The sequence below is a fragment of the Capra hircus genome, chromosome 24, assembly GCF_001704415.2.
Source record: "Capra hircus breed San Clemente chromosome 24, ASM170441v1, whole genome shotgun sequence".
Lineage (NCBI taxonomy): Eukaryota > Metazoa > Chordata > Mammalia > Artiodactyla > Bovidae > Capra > Capra hircus.
The window spans coordinates 39,320,138-39,342,382 of NC_030831.1; the positions used below are offsets into that span (position 1 = coordinate 39,320,138).

Genomic DNA, 22,245 nt, shown 5'->3' on the forward strand with positions numbered 1-22,245 from the left:
ATTCTCTTTTCTGACCTCTCCATTTTGTAAATGAGCAAGCTGACGTCCAGAGGACTTGAAAAGAGTTCTGGAAACACTGAGATAACCACAGAAGATAAGTGGTTTAGAGTCGCATTTCTCTTTAGTTTCCAATGTCTGCGTATAGAAAGTCAATCCATTTATTAACTATGTATGTCTAGATGTATTTGGGTATAGAAACTCTTCTCCCACTTTCATGTTTGTTTCATTTCAGAGTGAAGAGGATAGAAAAATCCAGCCTAGTAATTTAAAATTGCTGAAGATCTGCAAACAAACAAAACCTTACCACCATCATGTCTACACAAAAAGAAAAGGCAAGGGAAGCCGGGATGACAGCACCTGCTCCTTAGTCCACCTGACAAAAGGCAAAGGGTAACCCACAGCTCCCTTCACAAAATGTGAGATCAGACAGAGCATGAAAATAAATGTTTCTCTTCTCCTTTTGACCCCCGACCGCACCACATGCAAGATCTTAGTTCCCTGAGCAAGAATCGAACCCAAGCCCCCTGCATTTCAAAGTGCAGAGTCAGCCACTGGACTGCAAGGGAAGTTCCAACGTGACTCTTTATAGAGTTTAAAAGCAGAACTTAAGTACCATGAGAAAAGAAAGAAAATAATCAGGCTTGTCAACACATAATTTAATGTTAGCATTATGTGTTGTTTTTAAAAAAAGGCATGGGGACTCCATGTCTCCTTTTGATGTCCTCTAGAATTTCTGGCTTGACATAGACACTTTCAACCTGTAAAAGGTCAACCATATGTAGAGATTCCCAGATTCCCTTAACCCATGAGTCAGCATCCTAAAACATATGGATTCCAGGTTTGAAGTCTGAAGACAAAAAAATTTAAATATGGATTCATTCAAGGCCCAGGTATAAATCATGCTTTATATTTTGTAGGAAAATTTTTAAAAGGAATAATCACATTATCTATGACAACTTAAACACATTTAGGTAACAAAGTTGAATATGTCCATGGCAGAGAGAAAGAGAGCAGCTTGAACACCTACTAGGGACAGCTGGTAACCTTAAGGTCAGAGTAGCCCCCGGGGAAACGTTAGAATAGTTCTGAATTAGTGTGTACATGCTTAGCCGCTGAGTCATGTCCGACGCTTTGCGACCCCATGGACTACAGCTCAACAGGCTCCTCTGTCTATGGGGATTCATTCTCTAGGCAAGAATACTAGAGTGGGTTGCCATGCCCTTCTCCAGAGGATCTCTGGACCCAGGGACCAAACCCAGGTCTCCTGCACTGCAGGCGAATTCTTTACTGTCTGAGCCACCAGAGGCTTAAATAAACAACTGGGAGCATAAGTAGAGCTGCCAGTTCAGGGTCTAGACTCCCTGTAAACTCAGATAAAACCGTGGACCTGCAGTCCAGATTTCAGTGTGAGCTGAAGTGCTTTCATCAAAGGAAGGCGTTACCAAGCAAGGCTGTGGAATGTCATTCACTGAAAGTCTTAAAACAGCTTAAGTGTCCATTTGCCCGGGGAATAGAAGAGGACAAGCGATGATTCCCTCCCCTCCCCTGCACCCTCCACGTTCCTGCTAGTGCTAAGAGATCCAGGTCAGAGCAAAGCCTGGAAAAGCTCAGCAGACATTCATTCATGCTTTGGGTTGGAATGGCAGAGCTACGGGGCGATGCGGGCTCACCTCCTTCCTCACAGGCGTGCTGTGCGCTGCGGCCTCCTCGAACTGCTCCGGCGCCTGGGGCTGCTCCTCGGCCGGCTCGGGGCCCGGCTGCGCCCCCGGCTGCACCCCCTGGCCCCCCGCCGCCTCCTGGGGTTCGGCCTCCTGCTCCGGCTTGGATTCCGAGTCTGATCCTGATTCGGTGGTCATGGTCGATTGTTCTGCAGGCAGAGAGAGGGACGGTCCCATCACTTGGGGAACCAGCACCCAGAAGAGGGAGACAGGCTAAGAACCCAACACAGACCCAGCAGCCTTGTCAAGTTCACCACTGGCAAGGGTGCCCGTCGACGGCGCAAAATGAACATTTAACTAGTAGTCAAGTTGATTTGGGGCCATCACGGGTTTCCCTATTAGATTTTCACCACAGATGACAGGGAAATGACACTACCATCCTAATAATTACCTAACTTAGATATGTTTAATTTCAGAAACATGAATTTGCAGTATCAGCTGAAGATACATTTTAGTCTCTGGGAAGGATATCTATCTAATAATGGTAGCAGGTACAATTTCTCACTCTCTCCTCATCCGCAGGGACCCTGCTCTGCCCCTCCACAGCCCTGAATCCATCCATTCTTCCTGGAACAAATGTCTTTCCTCTGTAATGTCCCATAACTGTTATGCCCTTCTGAAAGAGCGACCACAGTACAACAGCAGCTTCTTAAGTATTGCCTGTCCTGTCCCACACTGGACCACACCAGCCCTGGCCATGGCTGGAGGGAAGCCAGACAGCATCCCCTCTCCTGCTCATCACAAGTTCACTCTCAAAGGTTTCTTCTCAGCTCCCCCTCATTTCCCTTGAGTGTTGAAGGAGAAGTCTGTCTCATATTCCATCAGAAACTCAAACAACAGATCTTGATACAGAATAATCTGCTCTTACATCCTAAAAAAGACGCTCTAAAATATAACCGCCATGTTCTTATAACTTACTTTTCAAGACACTAGTATTTTGTGCCTCAGTTTCCACATCTGCCAAGTGGGAGAAGTGAGCATGATCACATCTACATAAGCTATTCCCTGCTGTTACCTTTTCCCTACTACTAATAGACATGCTGCCCTAGTTAAAGCCGTTTTTTTGCTCTAAGCAAGAGAGCTGCTATACCACTGGTCACCATGTCATTTTAAGCAATTTCTCATCTCAGAGGTGTGGTAAATATTTCAAAAATGAATACTGCAGGTTATCATATAATTTCCCTTCCTAATCCTAATTTTATGGTAAAAATATCTCAAGCAAAGAATTAGTGTCACACTTAAAGCAAATAATACACCTGTTCGTATGGTGTAGAATTTGTATGCCCAATAAAACACCATAGTAAAACCATCATTTAATTCCTATTCTTACAATACACATGGGAAGATGGTTAACACTTTGAAGAGGGAGACATTATAAATACTAATCTATCTTTATAAACTAAATGTGGTGCTTTCTATTTTAGGTTACTTTTAACCATCACCAGCTATTCTGCCTGTTGAATAAAAGACCTGTCAACCTGGCATTTGCTTAGTTACCATGTAAACGTAAATACCAAGTCCAAGTGCAGGGCCACCCAGGGATCTACATAAAACTAATATATTTTTTTTCCTTCTTACATTTTATATTTTCAAGCAAATCTTGAAGGTAAATATGATATTCTCATTTTTAAGCTTATAATACAAAGTGTCAAGTCTACAGAAAAAACAGTGGAGGGGGAGGGAGAGGTGGTGATTGTGTAATTCAGAGACTATAGCAGAATTCTTCCTTTTAAAACGGGAGGAGTCATTCTAATAATCAGTTCAACTTGCCCAACCTTCAGGGAGTACCAGATATGAGTCAAGCCCTGCTCTTGGTTTAGAAGCAGAGATAAACATGTTGTAACCCCCTGCCACCTCTCTGACCATCTTCTCCGGATTTCCTTACTATTTTTTAAATGTAAGCGTTTTTTCCCACACATGTAACTGTGGTATATACAGCTCATATGAATGTACTCTAGACTTGAAAGTATGTTAGTCGCTTAGTTGAGTCTGATTCTTTGCAACCCCATGAACTATAGTCTGCCAGGCTCCTGTGTCCATGGGATAGTCCAGGTAAAAATACTGGAGTGAACTGCCAGTCCTTTCTTCAGGGGATCTTCCTGATTCAGGAATCGAACCTGGGATCTCCTGCATTGCAGGCAGTTTCTTCACTCTCTGAGCTGAAAAATCTTCTCAAATATGTGTTAAGATAAAAATCTTTCTAAACATAAAATTAGCCTGGGATTCACTCTACATGAGACAGAAAAGTAAAACTCATAAAGAAATATCCCAATTTTGACTGCTACTATTCTAGCCATGAAATGACTCAGCACCTGGTTTTTGTCTTTAATTCCATGTCTTGTCCCTAAGGCAAAGAGCCAGCTCCACAAAGGCTGAATAAAAATGCAAAATGGACAGAGCCCAGGAATCACCTATCTGCTATTTAAATAGTGAAATAACCTACCATCATTTTCTGCCTAGGAATAACTAATACCTGACCTGGCATATATCACATTTATCATAGAACTGCTCTTCAAATAAAATCCTATGCCCTTGTCAAATATTTCCTCGTCATATCATTTCCCCTAATACTAAATATATAATATAAGAAATACAAATCATTGCTATTTTTTGATTAATATTAATAAAATAAAATGTCCTTGCTGTTGAGAGACAGTAAAGTAAGAAACTTTAAAAATGTAAGGTTTTAAAATTCTGGAATCTCACTAGAATCACTATTTAATTCCAATATCTGAGAGGGCATAAGGTCAAATAGCACCTATGAGCAAACTGTATCAATGGCCTCAACCTGTAAATTCAATTTCAGAACTTTGAAAATAGTCTTCCTTCCCTATTCACATGCCAATATAAGTGAGCAATAAACTGATTTTTCAATGGCAAACAACTAAAATCAAATCTTCTTAATATGGTCCTTCTTACTTTAGGTCATTAGTTTAATAATTCTATAATGTACATCTCCATTAAACCCAAGTGCCAAAACATTCTTTAGTATTAGATTTCCATGATTTTTACAGTGCTTTGGTTTTTCTTTTTCTTATACTCAATTCTTTGCTTTCCTAGATGACCCCTGCCATTTAAAATTGCACATTATCCTTGCCAACTCACTAAAGATGACTATTTTCCAATGCTCCCTTCTCTTCGGATAGATTAATTTTGTATGACCTATAATTCGGTGACTGGAAGGAACAGCATCACCTGTGATCACAAACAGAAAGTGGCACAAAACGCTTATGCTCAGCTTTGGCTAAACTGTGCCTTTTCTCTATATTAAATTTACCTTGTTAACTGTGTTCTGCTTCAGCTTAAAAAAGTTTGAAATCCTAGAAACTCTAAATCTTCAAAACTGGTATAAGGACTTTCACTACATGCACTGGGATGATGGTGAGAGAAGCCTTCTTTATCTTTTCAAGAAACATAAACTGTATTCCATGATGCCTCTTTTCAAGGCTGTATTTATTCCATGACTCCCAAAAGAAATGGTAATTTTAGTGGAGTCTATTTGCATTAAAAAAAAAAAAAAGCCCCAGTATCCACTAAACACACCCACACACACCTAACAACTGCTCCTGACCTTGCATCCTACCCCTCTGCAACCCCATCTTCGCTCCTCCAGGATGGCTACCTTTCTACTCTTCTTTACAGTCATGTTCTGGAAAGAATTATTAAAAAAAAAAAAGGCTCAAGCAGTAATTAACGTTCTCCTACAGGAAAAATCCTAGGTTTGTGTCTTTTAATAAAATATCACTGAATTTTCTTATCTGCAAGAAATCTGCTTCGAGCTGAGAGTTGTCCACCAGCCCGCGGGGCAGGCTCATGGGAAGTCACCTTGGGTAAAAAAGATAATCGCTAACCTTCAACCTCAAGTTAAACGACTAGCTTTAGAAGCAATCAAAGATCACAGGCTACTTCAGGAAGACACAAGGGGAATCAGGATAAATAAGAGCAAGGATGAGGCAGGACGCTGAGGGGCAGGCAGCCATGCAGCAACCACCCTCAACCCTCCCACAGGTTCTGTGACCTCAAAGAACCTGGCTTCTCCTTCTGTTCTAAGAGGCTGAAATTCTAGGATTCCTGAAACCTGAGATCCTGTTGTATGAACAGCATGATGGTGGCGGTGGCTGTAGTCACTCAATTGTGTCTGACTCTCTGTGACTCCATGGATTGTAGCCTGCCAGGCTCCTCTGTCCATGGGATTTCCCAGGCAAGAAGACCGGAGTGGGTTGCCATTTCCTTCTCCAGGGGAACTTCCCAACTCAGGGATTGAACCCCAGTCTCCTGCATTGGCAGGAGGATTCTTTACTGCTGAGCCACCAGGGAAGCCCATTAACAATGAGGTCTAAGGAAATGTTTTCCTTTAAGTGAGGACGGAGACTAACTGACCTCCAAGAACAGGAAGCTCGTAGGGCAGCAACTGCTCACACTCCGGTGGGAAAACCAGCCTCCTGGCCATTGTACAAGTGCAAGGCTTCATCAGCCATCTGAGTCTCTTCAAGTTTGATTTAATTCACCAAAGCAAGACATGACCCAGATAATCCTAAGAAACTGAAATAATCTCTTAGTTTACTGAATACACTTGAAAACCCTAAAAAATTTTTTCAGCAACTTCTCAGCTTTTCAAGTTCCAAGATGCTTACCTCTATGTGTGAGCAGATAAACAAATACAGTTTAGAAAACAGAATTTAAAATGTATGGCCAACAAGGATGTACTGTATATAGCACAGGGAACTCTGCTCAATGTTATGTGGTAGCCTGGATGGGAGGGGAGTTTGGGGGAAAATGGAAACATGTCTATGGACGGCGGGGATGGCGGAGTCTCTATGCTGTTCACCTGAAACTATCACAGCATTGTTAATCGGTTATACCCCAACACAAAATAAAATGTTTAAAAAAAGAAAATAGATATGGTGATTATGGAAGTGTCCATTTTATCAACGTGTCCACATTTCGAAATCCAACTGATGGGAAATGCCGGGGTATAAAATTCCAATATATCTTTGAAATACCAGGATATTGTGTAGCTTCCACAGTCCTCTGAATACATTTCTATAAAACCAAGGGAACAGCTGGCTCCCCCTCTAGAGGAAAGGGGACTTGCGCTGGTAAAGGAGTTTAACAGAATTCAGTGACACCACTGATGGGAGGAGAGGCTGAGTTCCCGAGACAATGAAGCTGCTGGCAAGTGAGGTCTGTCTATAAAGCGAGTGGCAGAACAAGCAATCTCAGTTCTGCTCGAGTACCCCTGCACTACGACCCTTGTGTTAAAAGCAAGGACGGCCCCAAACTTGGATTCCTGAACTCCAGACAGTGGGGCAAGGGGCCCAAAGGGTCCGAGAGATTGCTCTGATACTTCCAAGGATATTGTACATTCAGAAATGACGCGGCTGCACATAGCGGCCAAGTCTCTCTGTTTCTGCTTGGGCATTTATCAGCTAAGGTTAGAAATACTGGCTACGTTATTGTTTCGTTCATGAATCCATCCCTTCCACAAACATGTGCTGAATGTGAGGCCTGGGGACACATGAGATGAAGACAAACAAGTCTCTGCTCTAAGGGAGCCTACCTTCTAATTGAAGGAGACAGAGAAATGAAAGATGTCAGCCCCAGGGAGGCGGTATTAGATGAGTGAATCTGAAGTTGGGTGGGGCTTCCCAGATGGCACGTGGTGGAGAACCTGCCTGCAATGCAAGAGACTCAAGAGACTTGGGTTCAGTCCCTGGGTTGGGAAGATCCCCTGGAGGATGAAATGGCAACCCACTCCAGTATTCTTGCCTGGAGAGTCCCATGAACAGAGGAGCCTCGTGGGCTACAGTCCATGGGGCCACAGAGAGTCAGAGCACACACCAAGTGGGTGGGTGGCTGCTGACACTGGGTGGTCAGGCAGGGCTTCTCCAGGGAGGGGACATTCCAATATCAGGCACGGGGGCAGGGACCATGCCTTCCAGAAGCCTAGTGCCCAGGCTCTAAGGATGAAATGAGCCTGTGCTCCACAACAGAGAAGCCACTGCAATGAGAAGCCCATGGCTGAGGAATAAAAAGCTGGTGTCGGGAGCTGGGACTCAGAAGGTGCAGGGAGAGGGCCACCATGAAGTAGGTGATGTAAGTGGGGTTTGGGGCCTTGCTAAGCCAGCATATGAAGCTGGGTTTTATTTTAAAGGCAGTGGAGAATTTTAAAGAGAGCAGTCAGAGGGTCTTATTGATGCTTTTTAAGAGACGACTCAGGGCCTTCCCTGATGGTCCAGTAGTTAAGAATCTGCCTGACAATGCAGGGGACAGGGTTCGATCCCTGATCTGGGAGGATTCCACCTGCTGGGGATCAACTAAGCCCCTGAGCCACAACTAAACAAGCCTAAGCACTCTAGAGCGTGTGCTCCACAAGGGAAGCCCATGCACCGCCAATACAGTGTAGCCTGCGTTTGCTGCAACTAGAGAAAGCCCGTGCACTGCAATGAAGATCCAGTGCAGCCAAAACTAAAGAAAGAAATGGGCTTTTTTTTTTAAGAAAGAAAGACCATGCTGGGTTTGGAGTGAGGGAGCCCAGGATGGGAGCAGGGGGAGCAGTGAGCAGGTTACAGTCGTCCAGGTGAGAGAAGATGCTGGGAGGAGATGAAGGAAGGGCAGGGGTGCCTTCTAGGGTATTGGAAGCTATGATCTGAGCCTTGTGCAGGCAGGGGAGACGGGCTAGCTGGGAGACACAACCGCTTAGCATTGTTAGGTCTCTTATAAACACGGGGACCCCTGGGGGTGAGAAGCCCACACACTATGCGCTCATTAGGCTCAACACGGGGACCCCTGGGGGTGAGAAGCCCACACACTATGCGCTCATTAGGCAGGGAGCCCAGCCACACGCAAAGATGAGGCTTCAGTCCTTCTTCTGGGCGCTGCCACATCTCTAATGCAGATCTTCAGGGAACCCAACGGCATTATCCATCATTTCTAAACACACTCAGGTGAGACGCAACGCCTGGCTGCATGTGTAATGAATGTCTTCTTCTGGTCTAAGTGACAGCTCCAGTCTTCCTAGCAAAGCAGATTAACACAGAAAAGCTTTGGCCCTGGGCGTAGAGCATGGCTTTCTAGACTTCATTTGGGTACCGAGCTCATAGCTAAAGGGCATCTGGACCTATACGCTCATTTCACACATAACCTGGCTAAGAATTTCAGTCTCCATGAGATTTTAATGTGATTATCACCGAGACGCTGTCATTGTCAGCAAAGAGGTGCTAGTAAGTTTGTAGAACACTTCTGCTCCTATCAAAGGGTTTAACTTAAATGACTAAGTTGTTGACCTATGAACCTTCTCTTGCCCAGGTTGGATCTAGAACCACCTTACCAAGCACAGAGCAGCGCTTTTCACAACATATTTACATTTTTTCACTTGGACAAGCATTTGAATATATTAGTCAATGTATAGCAGATATATTTTAAGGAGCTTTCCTGTGATAAAGTGCCAAGCACATCTATTTATTTTTAGGAGTTAGAATATTTGAATTCTGTTTCCTACGAGCTCTGTTTACAGCCATGCATTTGTGTTCCCTATCACTGAAACAGAGTTCAGGACTGACCACGGCTTCATTTCCCTCAGCCAGAGATGCTCCCACAGAACCCTTGGGGTTATAGGGAAAAAATTAAATCAAAATGGAAATTTCAGCCACCAATGAAATACATCAGAAAGGGCAAAAAGACAGCCCTTATGTCAATATGAATCCTGGGAAGTCTAAGAGAGCAAGCTAAATTTAGCAACATTCTCTTCATTTACTGCTAAGCATAAATCATTCTTTCTAAGGAAGAAACTGGCATTATATCCTCTGTGTGTGGATTGCCATTCAAATAGCATTATTTGCTTCTTAACTCTCACCTCTATGCCAATATTAGAAAATACTGCCTTGTGGCTTCCTCAAAGGAAGATTCAATTTGCAAAATGCATAGGAGTTTCCTGAGTTTGGAGTAATTTCTCATCGCCTTTCTGTGCTTTCCCTAATATTTTGTAATTAACAGGGTGTGGTGCTTGAGAAAGTAAAGGAACTTGTTCACAGGGAACCCAAGGTACGCAGTGGATGGTGCCTCCCAGGACAGATGGAGGCGGGGAAGTCATACTTGCCTAAGGTCATATAATAACCACCACTGGCCAACAATTAAATCTGAGTTTTGGAGGACTTCCCAGGTAGTTCAGAGGTTGAGAACCCACCCTGCCATGCAGGGCATGCGGGTTTGATCGGTGGTTGGGGAACTAAGATCCCACATGCTGTGCAGCAACTGAGCCCACACAACAAAGATCCCTCGTGCAGCAACTAAGACCTGATGCACCCAAACGCAGAAATGAGTTTTTTGCGTTTTAGTCTGAGTTTCTGCTTCGGATAAGACCTCTTTATTCTACACAAGTTCTGCATTTCAGTGACAGCAATTAAACCTACCCTTAGCCTTCTGTCCCTATTTCAGAACTGGAGAGCTTTTCAAAGCCATTCTTTTATGTGATCATCTACAATTCCACAATGCTCCTTTATTCCTTCACTCATTGCAAATCAAACATTAATAAATTTAAACTTCTGTAACATTACATTTTGGTTTATAGACTATTTTCCCTACTACTTACTTGTCTTTATGCACTTATCTTTACTACTTAATTTATCTCTATATGTGTGTGTGTGTGTGTGTGTGTGTGTGTGTGTGTGTGTAGAACATCACAATTTTAGTTTCTAATCGACTGCAAGCTCTTAGAATTCTATACCAGGTTACCAAATTATTTCTGGAAAACAAACAAAACGATCATTGTTGCTTTTAGAGAAAATATGAATGGTACTGACCCTGCTTCTAGATTCTCAACAATTTGTGACTTTCCACTGATAGTGGCTTTAACCTCAAATATCCATTTGAGCCTAGACTGTAACCAGCTCCAACTTTGAAAGTGTTGTTCGTGGAGGGCCTCAAATGGACAAGACACCAACAACATACTGTCCGACTCCACTGTTTGAAACTTTTCAGAATTCCACGGCTACAATCTAAATAGGAAAGAAAAGGAGATGGCGTGTTTCTTCTGGCCAATTCTGCCTCGACGAGGAACTTATTAGCAAAAAGATATCTTTGGCACCTTAAATAGGGAGCATATTTCTCTACTACTCAGCATCTGACTCTGCATCTGTGAGAAATGAGGTGTGAACCAAAGAGAGTGAATAAATTAAAACAGAGTCAGACTCTGCGCCGTTAAACCACCACCCAGGAGAGCTGCCCAGCTCTTTCTGAAATGGGTCTCTCTCCCTTAGAACCATGCGTTTTCAAAACAGGGAAAAGGTCAGGGCTAAAACTCCCAACCTCTGCACTCAGTGAGGGACAACATCCCCTCTGGTATCTGGGGGTACCTGGCCTAGAAACCAGGGTTCAGGCTTTTCTTTAGAGTTGTCAGCACTTTAGGGATTGAGGCAGGAGATAGACGGGCCCAGGCTGAAAAGCTAGAGTCTGTCCTCTGTGCACAGATACTCTAAGCTGAAGAGGAGAAGCAGCTGAACCCTGGCCAGATAACAAGATCACACATTCCTCACTCTCAAGAAAGGCAAGGTCAGGGAGGCCTTCCTGACTACACATGAACAGAAAGGTGCTGTGGAGATCAGAAAGGAGTGATGCCAACCTATCCAAAGCCCTCTTCGCTGGAATCCATCTTGACTAAAGAGGTGCATGTACACGTGGAAGGACCTGGAGATGAACCAAACACAGACTCAGAACTGGGCAAAGAAAGATGACTGGCCGAAGGAAACCCAGAAGAAATGCCCCATCTAAGTGATTCACTTATCCTCCCATATAAGTGAGGAAAAGGGGGCGACAGAAGATGAGATGGTTAGGTACAGCATCACTGACTCAATGGACTTGAATTTGAGCAAACTCTGGGAGATAGTGAAGGACAGGGGAGCCTGGCATGCTGCAGTCCATGGGATCCAAGAGTCGAATGTAAGTTAGCAACTGAACAACAAGTGATTCAAACTACCACTATCATGGCTAAGCAGAATCTCCGTAGTTGGTCTGTGGACAAGAGTCCACCTTCTCCCCAGATTGCTGACTTGTCTGCTTAGAGCGCTTTTCCTTTCTACTGACGCTTCTCAAATGATTGGTTTTGAATGGCGAGCAGTTGAACCTGAGTTTAACAACACTGTAATAAGTGATCTTTAATATTACTATTATGACTCACTGAAGGCTCAGATAGTGATTAGCACTTTTTAATAATAAAGTGTCTTTAGTTAAGTTTTGTATAATATTTTTAAGACATAATGCCATTGCATACTTAACAGGCTACAGTGTAGTATAAGCGTAACTTTTAAGGGCACTGGGAAACCAAAAAACTTGTGTGACATGATTTATTGTGTGTCTGGAACCCACCCTGCAGCAATGTCTACGTGTGAACAATGACTGAACCTCTAAGTCCCGCGTCTACAAACAATGTCTTGGGAACTCAGATCCAATCGAGTCTGACTCCTAAAACCCGGGGCTGTTTTTGTGGTTTATTGCCAAGAACAGAAACTAATACAAGTTGAAGGCTCTCAGCTCTTCCCCGAGTAGAATACGTAAATTCGACCAGCTTCCCTTTTTAATCCTGACATTGTCTTGACACTTAGGTATTCCAAAGCCAAATTAATAGAATTTGGTGTTCACCACAGTTCCATATCATAGAGTCTCTGCCCCACCCCCGACCCCCACCCCATTAATTAACTAAGTGTTCAGAACTCTTGTAAGAGAGGAAATGGGAGCTTCTCTGGCATTCTGGATCCTTCTACATTTGGGAGTTTTGACAGGCTGTTGAGTCTTTGCAAACTTCAATTCAAATGTGAGGCCAAGTACTGAATTATTCTGTTTCTTACCATAATGCATTAGCTTTTATCTCTATGCTAGCAATGGAAGGAGACTACAAAGAATGTTCTTAAAAGACCTCCCTGGCACACAAATGAGCTGCTTAGAGACAGTGTCTGGTCCAGTTTTCTGAAGGAGCGATAAGAGGATTCTTTACTCCAGGGCTGTTCCCTTGATGCCTGTAGCACTGAAGAGGTTCTCCATTTGCACCTCGAATCCTTTGTAATTAAAGCTTTCAGAGACTGGCTCAGCCACCATCCCTCCTGCCTCCCTCTCTCAGGTGACTCAGCAGATAAAAACACAGCCCAGTGGAGCTGCCTTCTAATGGCAGATTCTGATCTGCTGTTGTTCAATCGCTTAGTCGTGTCCAACTATTTGCGACCCCATGGACTGCAATATGCCAGCCTTCCTAGCCCTTCACCATCTCCAGAGTTTGCTCCAACTCACGTCCACTGAGTCGGGGATGCCATCCAACCACCTCATCCTCTGTCACCCCCTTCTGCCCTCAGTCTTTCTCAGCATCAGGGTCTTTTCCAGTGAGTCAGCTCTTCGCATCAGGTGGCTTCCATATTGGAGCTTCAGCTTTAGCATCAGTCCTTCCAATGAATATTCAGGGTTGATTTCCTTTAGGATTGACTGGTTTGATCTGCTTGCAGTCCAAGGGACTCTCATTAAGAGTCTTCTCCAGCATTCCAGATTCCAATTAGGGGGATTGAATTTCCCACCCAATGTACTAAAACAAGACTGAATGGCTACAGGTTTGCTGTTTCATTTATATGCTTTTTCTCTAAGGGGGAACTAAGCCAATAAACAGCTCTTTCAATTTTTAAATCCACACATTTCCAGTTCAATGGGGATTAACTTAAAACCCTACAGACAAAAATAAATTTGAAGAAAAACAGAAAGGTTGAATCGAAGTTCATCTTTAAAAATTTACCTACATTCTTTACAGTCTAGGTCTCCAGAAAAGGTTTAATCACAGGCAAACCTGCTTCACTTCAAATGTTGATAATTTTAATTACTGCACTTTTCACAATGAAATTAGTTTTAAATCCTTTCACTTGTCTGTTGAAAATGAAAGCAAAATAAATCTAACTGCAGCTTTATATATAAAGAAGCCACAATAAAAAGGGTTTTCTCAAAGCAGACTCTGCCAGGGTCAGGTTGTGAAAATTACTCTTGTTGGTGGTTAGTCCCTAAGTCGTGTTTAACTCTTTGTGACCCCTTGGACTGTAGCCCGCCAGGCTCCTCCGTCCAAGGGATTTCCCAGGCCAGAATACTGGAGTGGGTAGCCTTTCCCTTCTCCAGGGGATATTCCCAACCCAGGGATCGAACGCAGGTCTCCCACATTACAGCATGATCCTTCACCAGCTGAGCCACTGATGCTTCTGAAGTAGGGTAGGAAAAATGAAAGGACAGAGGAAGATAGATTAAACTGTTCTCTGACAGCAGGGAAGCAATGCTTTCTGCTGGAAGCAATGGGCGAGCGACAGAAGCCAGACAGCTGGAGAGGGCAGCGCTAATGACTAACCCTGGAGAGGCTGTGGATGAAGCCTGCGGCTTCCAACATTTAGGCTCACCAAGCGAAGACGTGTGTAAGAGAGAAACCACAATGCTGAGAGATCATTTCTAGATGGCCGACTCTGTCTTTCTCAGAGTTTGTACAAAAGTATGATTTATATAACCAGAAGAAAACAAATCAACAAAATATTGCTGCTTCTCTTTCAAAAAGATTTTTTTGATATGGACCATTTTTAAAGCTTTTATTGAATGTGTTACAATATTGCTTCTGTTTTATGCTTTGGTTTTCTGGCCCTGAGGCATGTGAGGTCTTAGCTTCCCTATCTGGGATCGAACCCACAACCCCTCTCCATTGGAAGGTGAAGTCTTAACCACTGGACTGCCAGGGAATTCCCAAAGCATTGTTTCTTAAAGGTATGTGGGGTTTTTTGGCTGCATCAGGTCTTTGCTGTGGTGCACAGACTCTCTAGTTGGGGTGCATAGGTTCAGTTGCTCTGTGACATGTGGGCTTTTAGTTCCCCGACCAGGGATGGGAGCTGCGTCACCTGCATTGCAAAAGGGATTCATAACCACTGGACCACAGGAAAGTCCCTTAAAAATATGTTTATCGCATCTTTAAAATAATCTGTCCGCTAGGTGACTATCCTAGTATCTTAAATTGGCTTTTTTTTTTTAAAAGGACTCATCCTAAAATAATTGAACACTTCAGAAATATGCCTATTTACCCGCCACTAATATAACCCAGTGCCACCATTCAGTAGATAGAGCAAACCAGTGAAGGCTTAAAGCACAGGACGATACTCAGACCATGTGTACATGTATCAGAATCATCTGGGGCTCTGGTAAATTCCCATAGTCCTCAGAATTAACCACCGGTGCAGAGAATCTTCCTCACAAGATGCTTGGGTTCAATGCCCACCAATTCAACCAGAATCCCTGGAGGCCGGTCTTAAGCCTACCTAATTTTTAAATGCCACTCTGGGATTCTAAAATGCAGACCGGAATGAGAATAGTGAGCTAGCATTTCTGCAGTTTTAATAAGCACCCAGGTAACTGCCACACTGAAGTTTGTTAATCAGTGGCCCAAACAGAAAATTCACAGCACTAAAGTTATAGAGGGAAAAGTGAAAATGAAAGTTGCTCAGGTGTGTCCGACTCTTTGCAACCCCGTGGACAATACAGTCCATGAAATTCTCCAGGCTAGAATACTGGAGTGGGTACCTTTTCCCTTCTCTAGGGGATCTTCCCAACCCAGGGATCGAACCCAGGTCTCCCACATGGCAGGCAGATTCTTTACCAGCTGAGCCACAAGAATACTGGAATGGGTAGCCTATCCCTTCTCCAGCGGATCTTCCCGACCCAGGAATCGAACGGGGGTCTCCTGCATTGCAGGTGGATTCTTTACCAACTGAGCTATCAGGGAAGCCCCTAAAGTTATTAAGTAACTCTATCTGGAGGCAGAAATGACAATAGATCACAACAAGTCATTGGCCCTGATCAAGGCCATCAATTTCAGCTTACTCTGGCCCGTGTAAGCCGAAGCACCCTTACTGTGTTTCACATCTCCCGTGTGTACACGTTATTTTGCTTTCGCTGGTTTACACAAAGTGTACATGCAGTCTGTATGCTTTCAAACATTAAGATCTTCACTTCAGTAATAAAGCAAGATTCATTCCAAGGTCTGTCCCACAACAGTTAACATTCTTCTGCCTCAGTCATGCTCAATCTTCTTTCCAAGAGACTATTAAGTAATAACTGACGGAAATAATATCATCTGTGTGTATTAGTGATGATGATGACTGAAATAAGGTTGAGAACAACTGACTTCTTCAATGTTGAGGAAATCCTACTTCCTCTTCTTTCCAAAAAAGCACCTCCCTTAAATTGAAATGGGCTCCCCATGAGGAGAGGACAGTTGACAGACACGAGAGGGGTGGACAGAAAAGGGAGGAAGAAAAACCCTGCTAATTACAATTCAGGGACCTCATTCAGATTTTGCCTTCATGAAATCTTACCACCTACTAGCCCTGAGCCTGTGCTTTCAATTCAATTCCACAAAAATTGCTGAGTCCTCACCCTAAGTCAGGGTCTTGGTTGCCTAACAGAAGAGGTCACAGATATATCAACGTTTTACTTAAGAAGAGCCCTCATGACTAAAACCCTCGTATCTACCCAATCCTGAATGTCAAGAAAACCAGACCTGGGCTAAGATTTAGCTCAGTCTCCTTTTAATTGTGAGTGCTTGGGTAGCGTCACCTCTCGCATTTCAGGTTCTTCATCTTTAAATGAGTGAACATCTATTTTACGAGGTCACCATAAGGACTAAAAATGTATATACAACACCTGGCATGTAGTAGGTCCTCAATACACTATAGCAATCGTGATTGTTGTTTTTCTTATTAATTTCTCAGAATGTTCTTAGACACGCCTCCTCCTCAAGTCCACCTCTGAAGATGGTCCCCAAATGCCTGGAGTCTGCAGGGTAGTCTGGACGCTGGAGCTGAAGGAGACCAGGCCACCGCACAACCCAGGAGTGTGGCTGGAGTTAAAAGCACAGCCGACCCTTGAACAATACAGGGGACAGGGGCCCTGCCCCATCACACATAACCACAGTCAGCCCTCCGTACACTGGGTTCCTCCTGCGCATCCAGGGTCCTGCATCCCTGGATTCAACCAACCTCAGCTGAAACAGCAGTAAGTTGCTGTGTTAGTCACTCAGTCATGTCCAACTCTTTGCAACCCCATGGACTGTAGCCTGTCAGGCTCCTCTGTCCGTGGGATTTCCCAGGCAAAAATACTGGAGTGTGTTGCCATTCCCTTCTCCAGAGGATCCTCCCAGCCCAGGGACCGAATCTAGGTCTCCTACATTGCAGGTGGATTCTTTACCAGCTGAGCCACCAGGAACCCCGAAATAGTAGTATGTACCATTGAAAAAAATCTGCCGGTAGTTTGGGAACTCATGTACACCGGATTCATGTCAATGTATGGCAAAACAAATACAGTATTGTAAAGTACAATAAAGTTAAAAAAAAAAAAACCTGCCTGTAAGTGGACCTGAGTACTTCCAACCCATGCTATTCAAGGGCAGAGTGTCTTGTACACTAACCAGGACCCCTGTTTCATGCAGAAGACACCTGCTCCATGTCTATCTAAAAAGGACACTCCTTACACTCCTTTCTGTGTAAGATCCAGATGTCAAAAATGTCCACGATATCCAAAAAAGTGCTGTGAAGAATGAGCCACCCCTCCCACATCCAGACCTGTCTCCCTTATGAGGCTCTGCTGAAGGGAGATCCATCCAGGGCAAAACTTGTAAAGAACCATGGAGCAACCAAAGCTCACCCAGAACATCAGCATGAGGTCCAAGAGGCAGAATATAACCCACGCCTGAGTGACTGACTGAACATCAGCCACCTCAAATTTAGCACTGACGATCCGAAAGGAGTCTCCTCTCTTTCAAGGGGGTTAACCAAAAAAAGGCAAAACAACCTTAGCATTTAAGATACTTTGGAGACATTAATAAGCTCAAGTTAATCACTTTTGCCAATTGGGAACAGTTACTGATCTCTAGCTAAGGTGTTCAAACCTAACGGATAATGTAAAATTTGAGCTTTGTCGCTTACTACAGCTCTGTGAATTTCAGTAAGTTACTCAAACTCTAGGAATCCAGTTTTAGTCAGTTATAAAATGTGGATAAAATACATCTTATGATTGCTGGAATTATATAAAATAAAGTATATAGAGTAGCATTTAACATAGCTCAACACACATAGGAAGCATTCAATAAATGGACCATCTTTTTTAAACCAGTGGATCAATTCCTGTTGTTACTATTTCCTGGTTAGAGTGTACTCCAATATTAGGGAGTCAAAAAAAATGAACTTTGTTAAAATCCAAAGAGGACTTGGGCAAAGTTCTTTGAAATTTATAGAAATATTATCTTTTCCTTTAGAGTTTTATAGGATCGCTAGTGCTAATCTATTCATAATTAATAAACCAAATTAAGGAACAGGCTCAACGCTCTCCTGGCTAGTCTGTCAAAAAAATCACAGCCGCATATATCATTTCTGTGCACTTGTCATTTCCAGTAACCTGCTTACATGAACTCCGCTGAAAACCCGGGCCTGGGAGATAATTATCTTCTCAGGACTCTCTCAGGAGGGAGATAAGGAATAGGAATTCAGACAAAGGTTACTCGGGACAATGAGGCCCTCCATCAGCCAGGGAGATGGTGAAAATAAGTGTCCTGGGTAATCTAGGAACCACAACTATTAAATCATAATTACTAGAGTCTAATCCTTATCAGGTCTGGAGAAGGGAATGGCAACCCACTCCAGTATTCTTGCCTGGAGAATCCCACGGACAGAGGAGTCTGGTGGGGTACAGTCCATGGGGTCACAAAGAGTCAGACACAACTGAGCAACTAATACACACACACACACACACACAATCCTTATCAGGTCCTAAAAATATTTTGTCTTCTTCATTCAGCTTCCAAAAGTCATGAAAAAAAACAAGCAAAAAAAGAAAAATATACCACTTTGCAAGCTATGTTCTCCTCCTGGTCATGGGGAAAACAAGACCAATTCACTAAGTCTAATATTTTATTAACATTGACCATCGCAGAAGACACACCTCCCACTAAAATCTCTTCCATTTGCACTAAACCGTTTGCAGAGTATTCGTGTTTTCATCTTTCTATTTTCTCCATGGATTTCCTCATACCCTATTACGAGAAACAGACTCAGACATAGAGAACTGGCAGGGAACAGAGTTCAATGTAGCAAGAGGAAAGAACGGTTGGAAATGTAAATGGGACTGGAGGCATTAATCTTCCTACTTCACAGTTTGCTACTGGGGAATCACGCTCACCTGAAAGGAGCTGAAGGAGATCAAAAAGTCAAGTCGCAGGCTCCTAACTGAATATGCTTAACTGGGGGCACTAGCACCAAGCTGCTCACCTTCCATTCCAAAGCCCTTTGGGCAAATTTTTACTAATAGGATTTCTGTTGTTCTGCCATTAGTCTGCTTTGTTTCCATTTGTAAGATAATTATTCAAATCATTTTCTATAATCGCCCTTCATTCCGAACTATCCACCCATTCAGTAACATTTCTTAATATATGCTGAGTCCTGAAAACATAAGGCTCTGATACCTTATTTTTGACCTGGCCTACTTTTTCTTTTCCACTATGGTTTATTGCAGGATGATGAATATACAGGATGCTGAATATAGTTCCCTGTGCTATACAGTAGGACCTTTTTGTTTATCCATCCTATATATAATATTGGGATGGCCAAAATGTTCATCTGGGTTTTTCTTTTCTTTTCTTTTCTGCTGGCCATCTGGGTTTTTCTGCACCATCTTATGGAAAAACCCAAACAAATTTTGGGATCAACCCAACAGTCTGTACCTGTTAATCCCAAACTCCCAACCCTTCCCTCACCAACCCCAAACCCCCTTGGCAACTACAAGTCTCTTCTCTCTGAGTCTGTTTCTGTTTCATATAGAAGTTTATCTGTTTCATATTTTAGATTCCCCATCACATAGTATTTGTCTTTCTCTCTCTGACTCACTTCACTTGGTATGATCATCTCTAGGTCCATCCATGTTGCTGCAAATGGCATTATTTCATTCTTTTTAATGGCTGGGCAATATTTCATTCTAAATACGTCTATCACGTGTATAATGGTATACTACATCTGATCCATTCATCTGTCCATGGACATTTAGGTTGTCTCTGTGTCTTGGTTACTGTGAATAGTGCTGCTATGAACATAGGAGTGCATGTATCTTTTTATAGTTTTCTTTGGATTACTGGAGAAGGAACTGGCAACTCACTCCAGTATTCTTGCCTGGAGAATTCCATGGACAGAGGAGCCTGGCAGACGACAGTTCATGGGGTTGCAGAGTCAGACATGACTGAGCGACTTTCACTTTCTCTGGATATATGCCCAGGAGTGGGACTTCTGGATGGTATGGTAATTCTAGTTTTAGTTTTCTGAGGAACCTTCATATTTTTCTCCATAGTGGTTGCTGCTGCTAAGTCGCTTCAGTCGTGTCCGACTCTGTGCGACCCCATAGACGGCAGCCCACCAGGCTCCCCCATCCCTGGGATTCTCCAGGCAAGAATACTGGAGTGGGTTGCCATTTCCTTCTCCAATGCAGGAAAGTGAAGAGTGAAAGTGAAGTTGCTCAGTCGTGTCTGACTCTTAGCGACTCCATGGACTGCAGCCTACCAGGCTCCTCCACCCATGGGATTTTCCAGGTAAGAGTACTGGAGTGGGGTGCCATTGCCTTCTCCAAATGAAAGTGCTAAGACTATTCAAAGGCAAAAAGGTTTTTCAGTGGCTGCAGCAATTCACATTCCCACCAACAGCGTAGGAGGGTTCCCTTTCCACCCACCCTCTCCAGCATTTGTTACTGGTAGACATTTTAATGACAGCTAATCTGATCAGTGTAAGGTGGTACCTCACTGTAGTTTTGACTTGCATTTCTCTAATAATCAGTGATGTTGAGCACCTTTTCATGTTAATTTGGCCTACTTTTGATTTTTACCATTAAACAACATGTTGTACCTACACGATAATCATTTAAAAAAAAGCTAAGTACATCAAACAAGTTACTTACAGCTCACCATCATCAACCCAGACTGGGGTCAGGAGGTACCCGCACTCCTAGAACACATACACTTAACCCATAATACAGATTAGGGGAAGCTGGATTGTACTATCAGTTTTTTCCATCTTTTATGGGGGTACTACGGTATAGCCAATTAGGCTTCCCAGGTGGCTCAATGGAAAAGAACCTGTCTGCCAATGCAGAAGACATGGTTTTAATCCCTGGGTCGGGAAGATCCCCTGAAGGAGGAAGTAGCCACCCACTCCAGTATTCTTGCCCGAGAAATCCCATGGACAGAGGAGCATGGCGTCACAAAGAGTACGACACAACTGGGCACACATATAATGGATTAACAATGTTACGACAGTTTCAGCTGAACAGTGATGGGACCTGGCCATAAAAGTACATGTATCCATTCTTTCCCCAGCTTGCCTCCCATCCAGGCTGCCACAAAATATTTTGAGGTGTTAAGCCTTGCAGTAAACAGCCCAGATTGGTGTATTAGACGCATCATAGAGGCTAGAAGGTGCAGAATGGGTTAGGGAGTAGACCAAGACCCAGTGAAGACCATCTTATGGCAATCCAAGCAAATTATGAGGGCCCGAATAATCATAGCATCATGGAGATGAGTCGGGATGGGAAGCATCAGCTCTCCTCCTCACCTCCATCATTTACAACTCCCACCAGAAGCTGAATCACACTCTCCCACCAATAACCTGAATGAGAAAGGGCTGGCTATGCGAATGCAGCTTCAAGGCATATCTCTAGCCCCCAAGTTCCAAACAGCATGCCTGTTTATGCCACACCTATATAAAAATGCTGGAGCTTCTGGTAAGGGGATAGGAGTGTATCCTTCAGAAAAAGGATCCACAGACCATGGCGGGACAAGGGATATCACATCAGGAAAGGCACCCGGGCATCAGTGGGCGGTCTGTGTGGGGCTCCTGTTTGGGCACTGGGTTGCGCAGTTGGCAGAACTCTCCCCCAAGTCACGCTTGTCCACCTCTTTCTAGGCACATTGTAGGATGTCCTTGTGAACCTGGGTCCCTCAGTTACTACCCTGGGTAACGACCTCCTGCCAAACCACGACGCACATGGAGCTCAAGCAAAAGTGAATCTTTAAGGTGCAGATCTGGGGTTGTTAAAGCAGCATCGCCTCACCTCTCCTAACCCAGAGCATAAAGGCTGCACATCTGGTGCAATGAGGGAAGAGAAGGCCAGGGATGTCTGTGCTGGGTTGCAAGGACCTAGGAAAACAGAAAGGATGGGATGACCAGATAAAACTGAAGGTGGCAGCCTAGAAAATTGTCAGACTTTTCCCAACTGTTCACGCTATTCATGGGTCTCTATCTGTAATGAAGACCCAATGCAACAGAGAGGGGACAAACTCCACCATGGATTCAGCTGGCTCCATGATTAATCAGCCGTGTAATTTTGGGAAAGTTACTTAACCTCTCTGAGTTTTAGTTTACTAAACAGGGATATTCATCTTGTCTGCCTATCTCCCCAGCTTATGAGAATTCAATGTGATAATTCATAGGATTTATACAGTCTG

The 22,245-nt window shown here is 43.6% G+C and overlaps 1 protein-coding gene across 10 annotated transcripts in view; it reads right to left on the reverse strand.

Annotated features, from left to right (window-relative positions):
• The window catches only part of EPB41L3 (erythrocyte membrane protein band 4.1 like 3), a 137,801-nt gene that overhangs the window by 89,388 nt on the left and 26,168 nt on the right, over positions 1–22,245 (reverse strand). For all 10 annotated transcript variants that reach the window (XM_018039677.1, XM_018039679.1, XM_018039678.1 and 7 more), the window contains exon 2: positions 1,671–1,867. In XM_018039677.1, coding sequence (XP_017895166.1) covers positions 1,671–1,856 — 186 coding nt within the window. In that variant the 5' untranslated portion in view covers positions 1,857–1,867. The remainder of the gene's footprint in view (positions 1–1,670; positions 1,868–22,245) is intronic.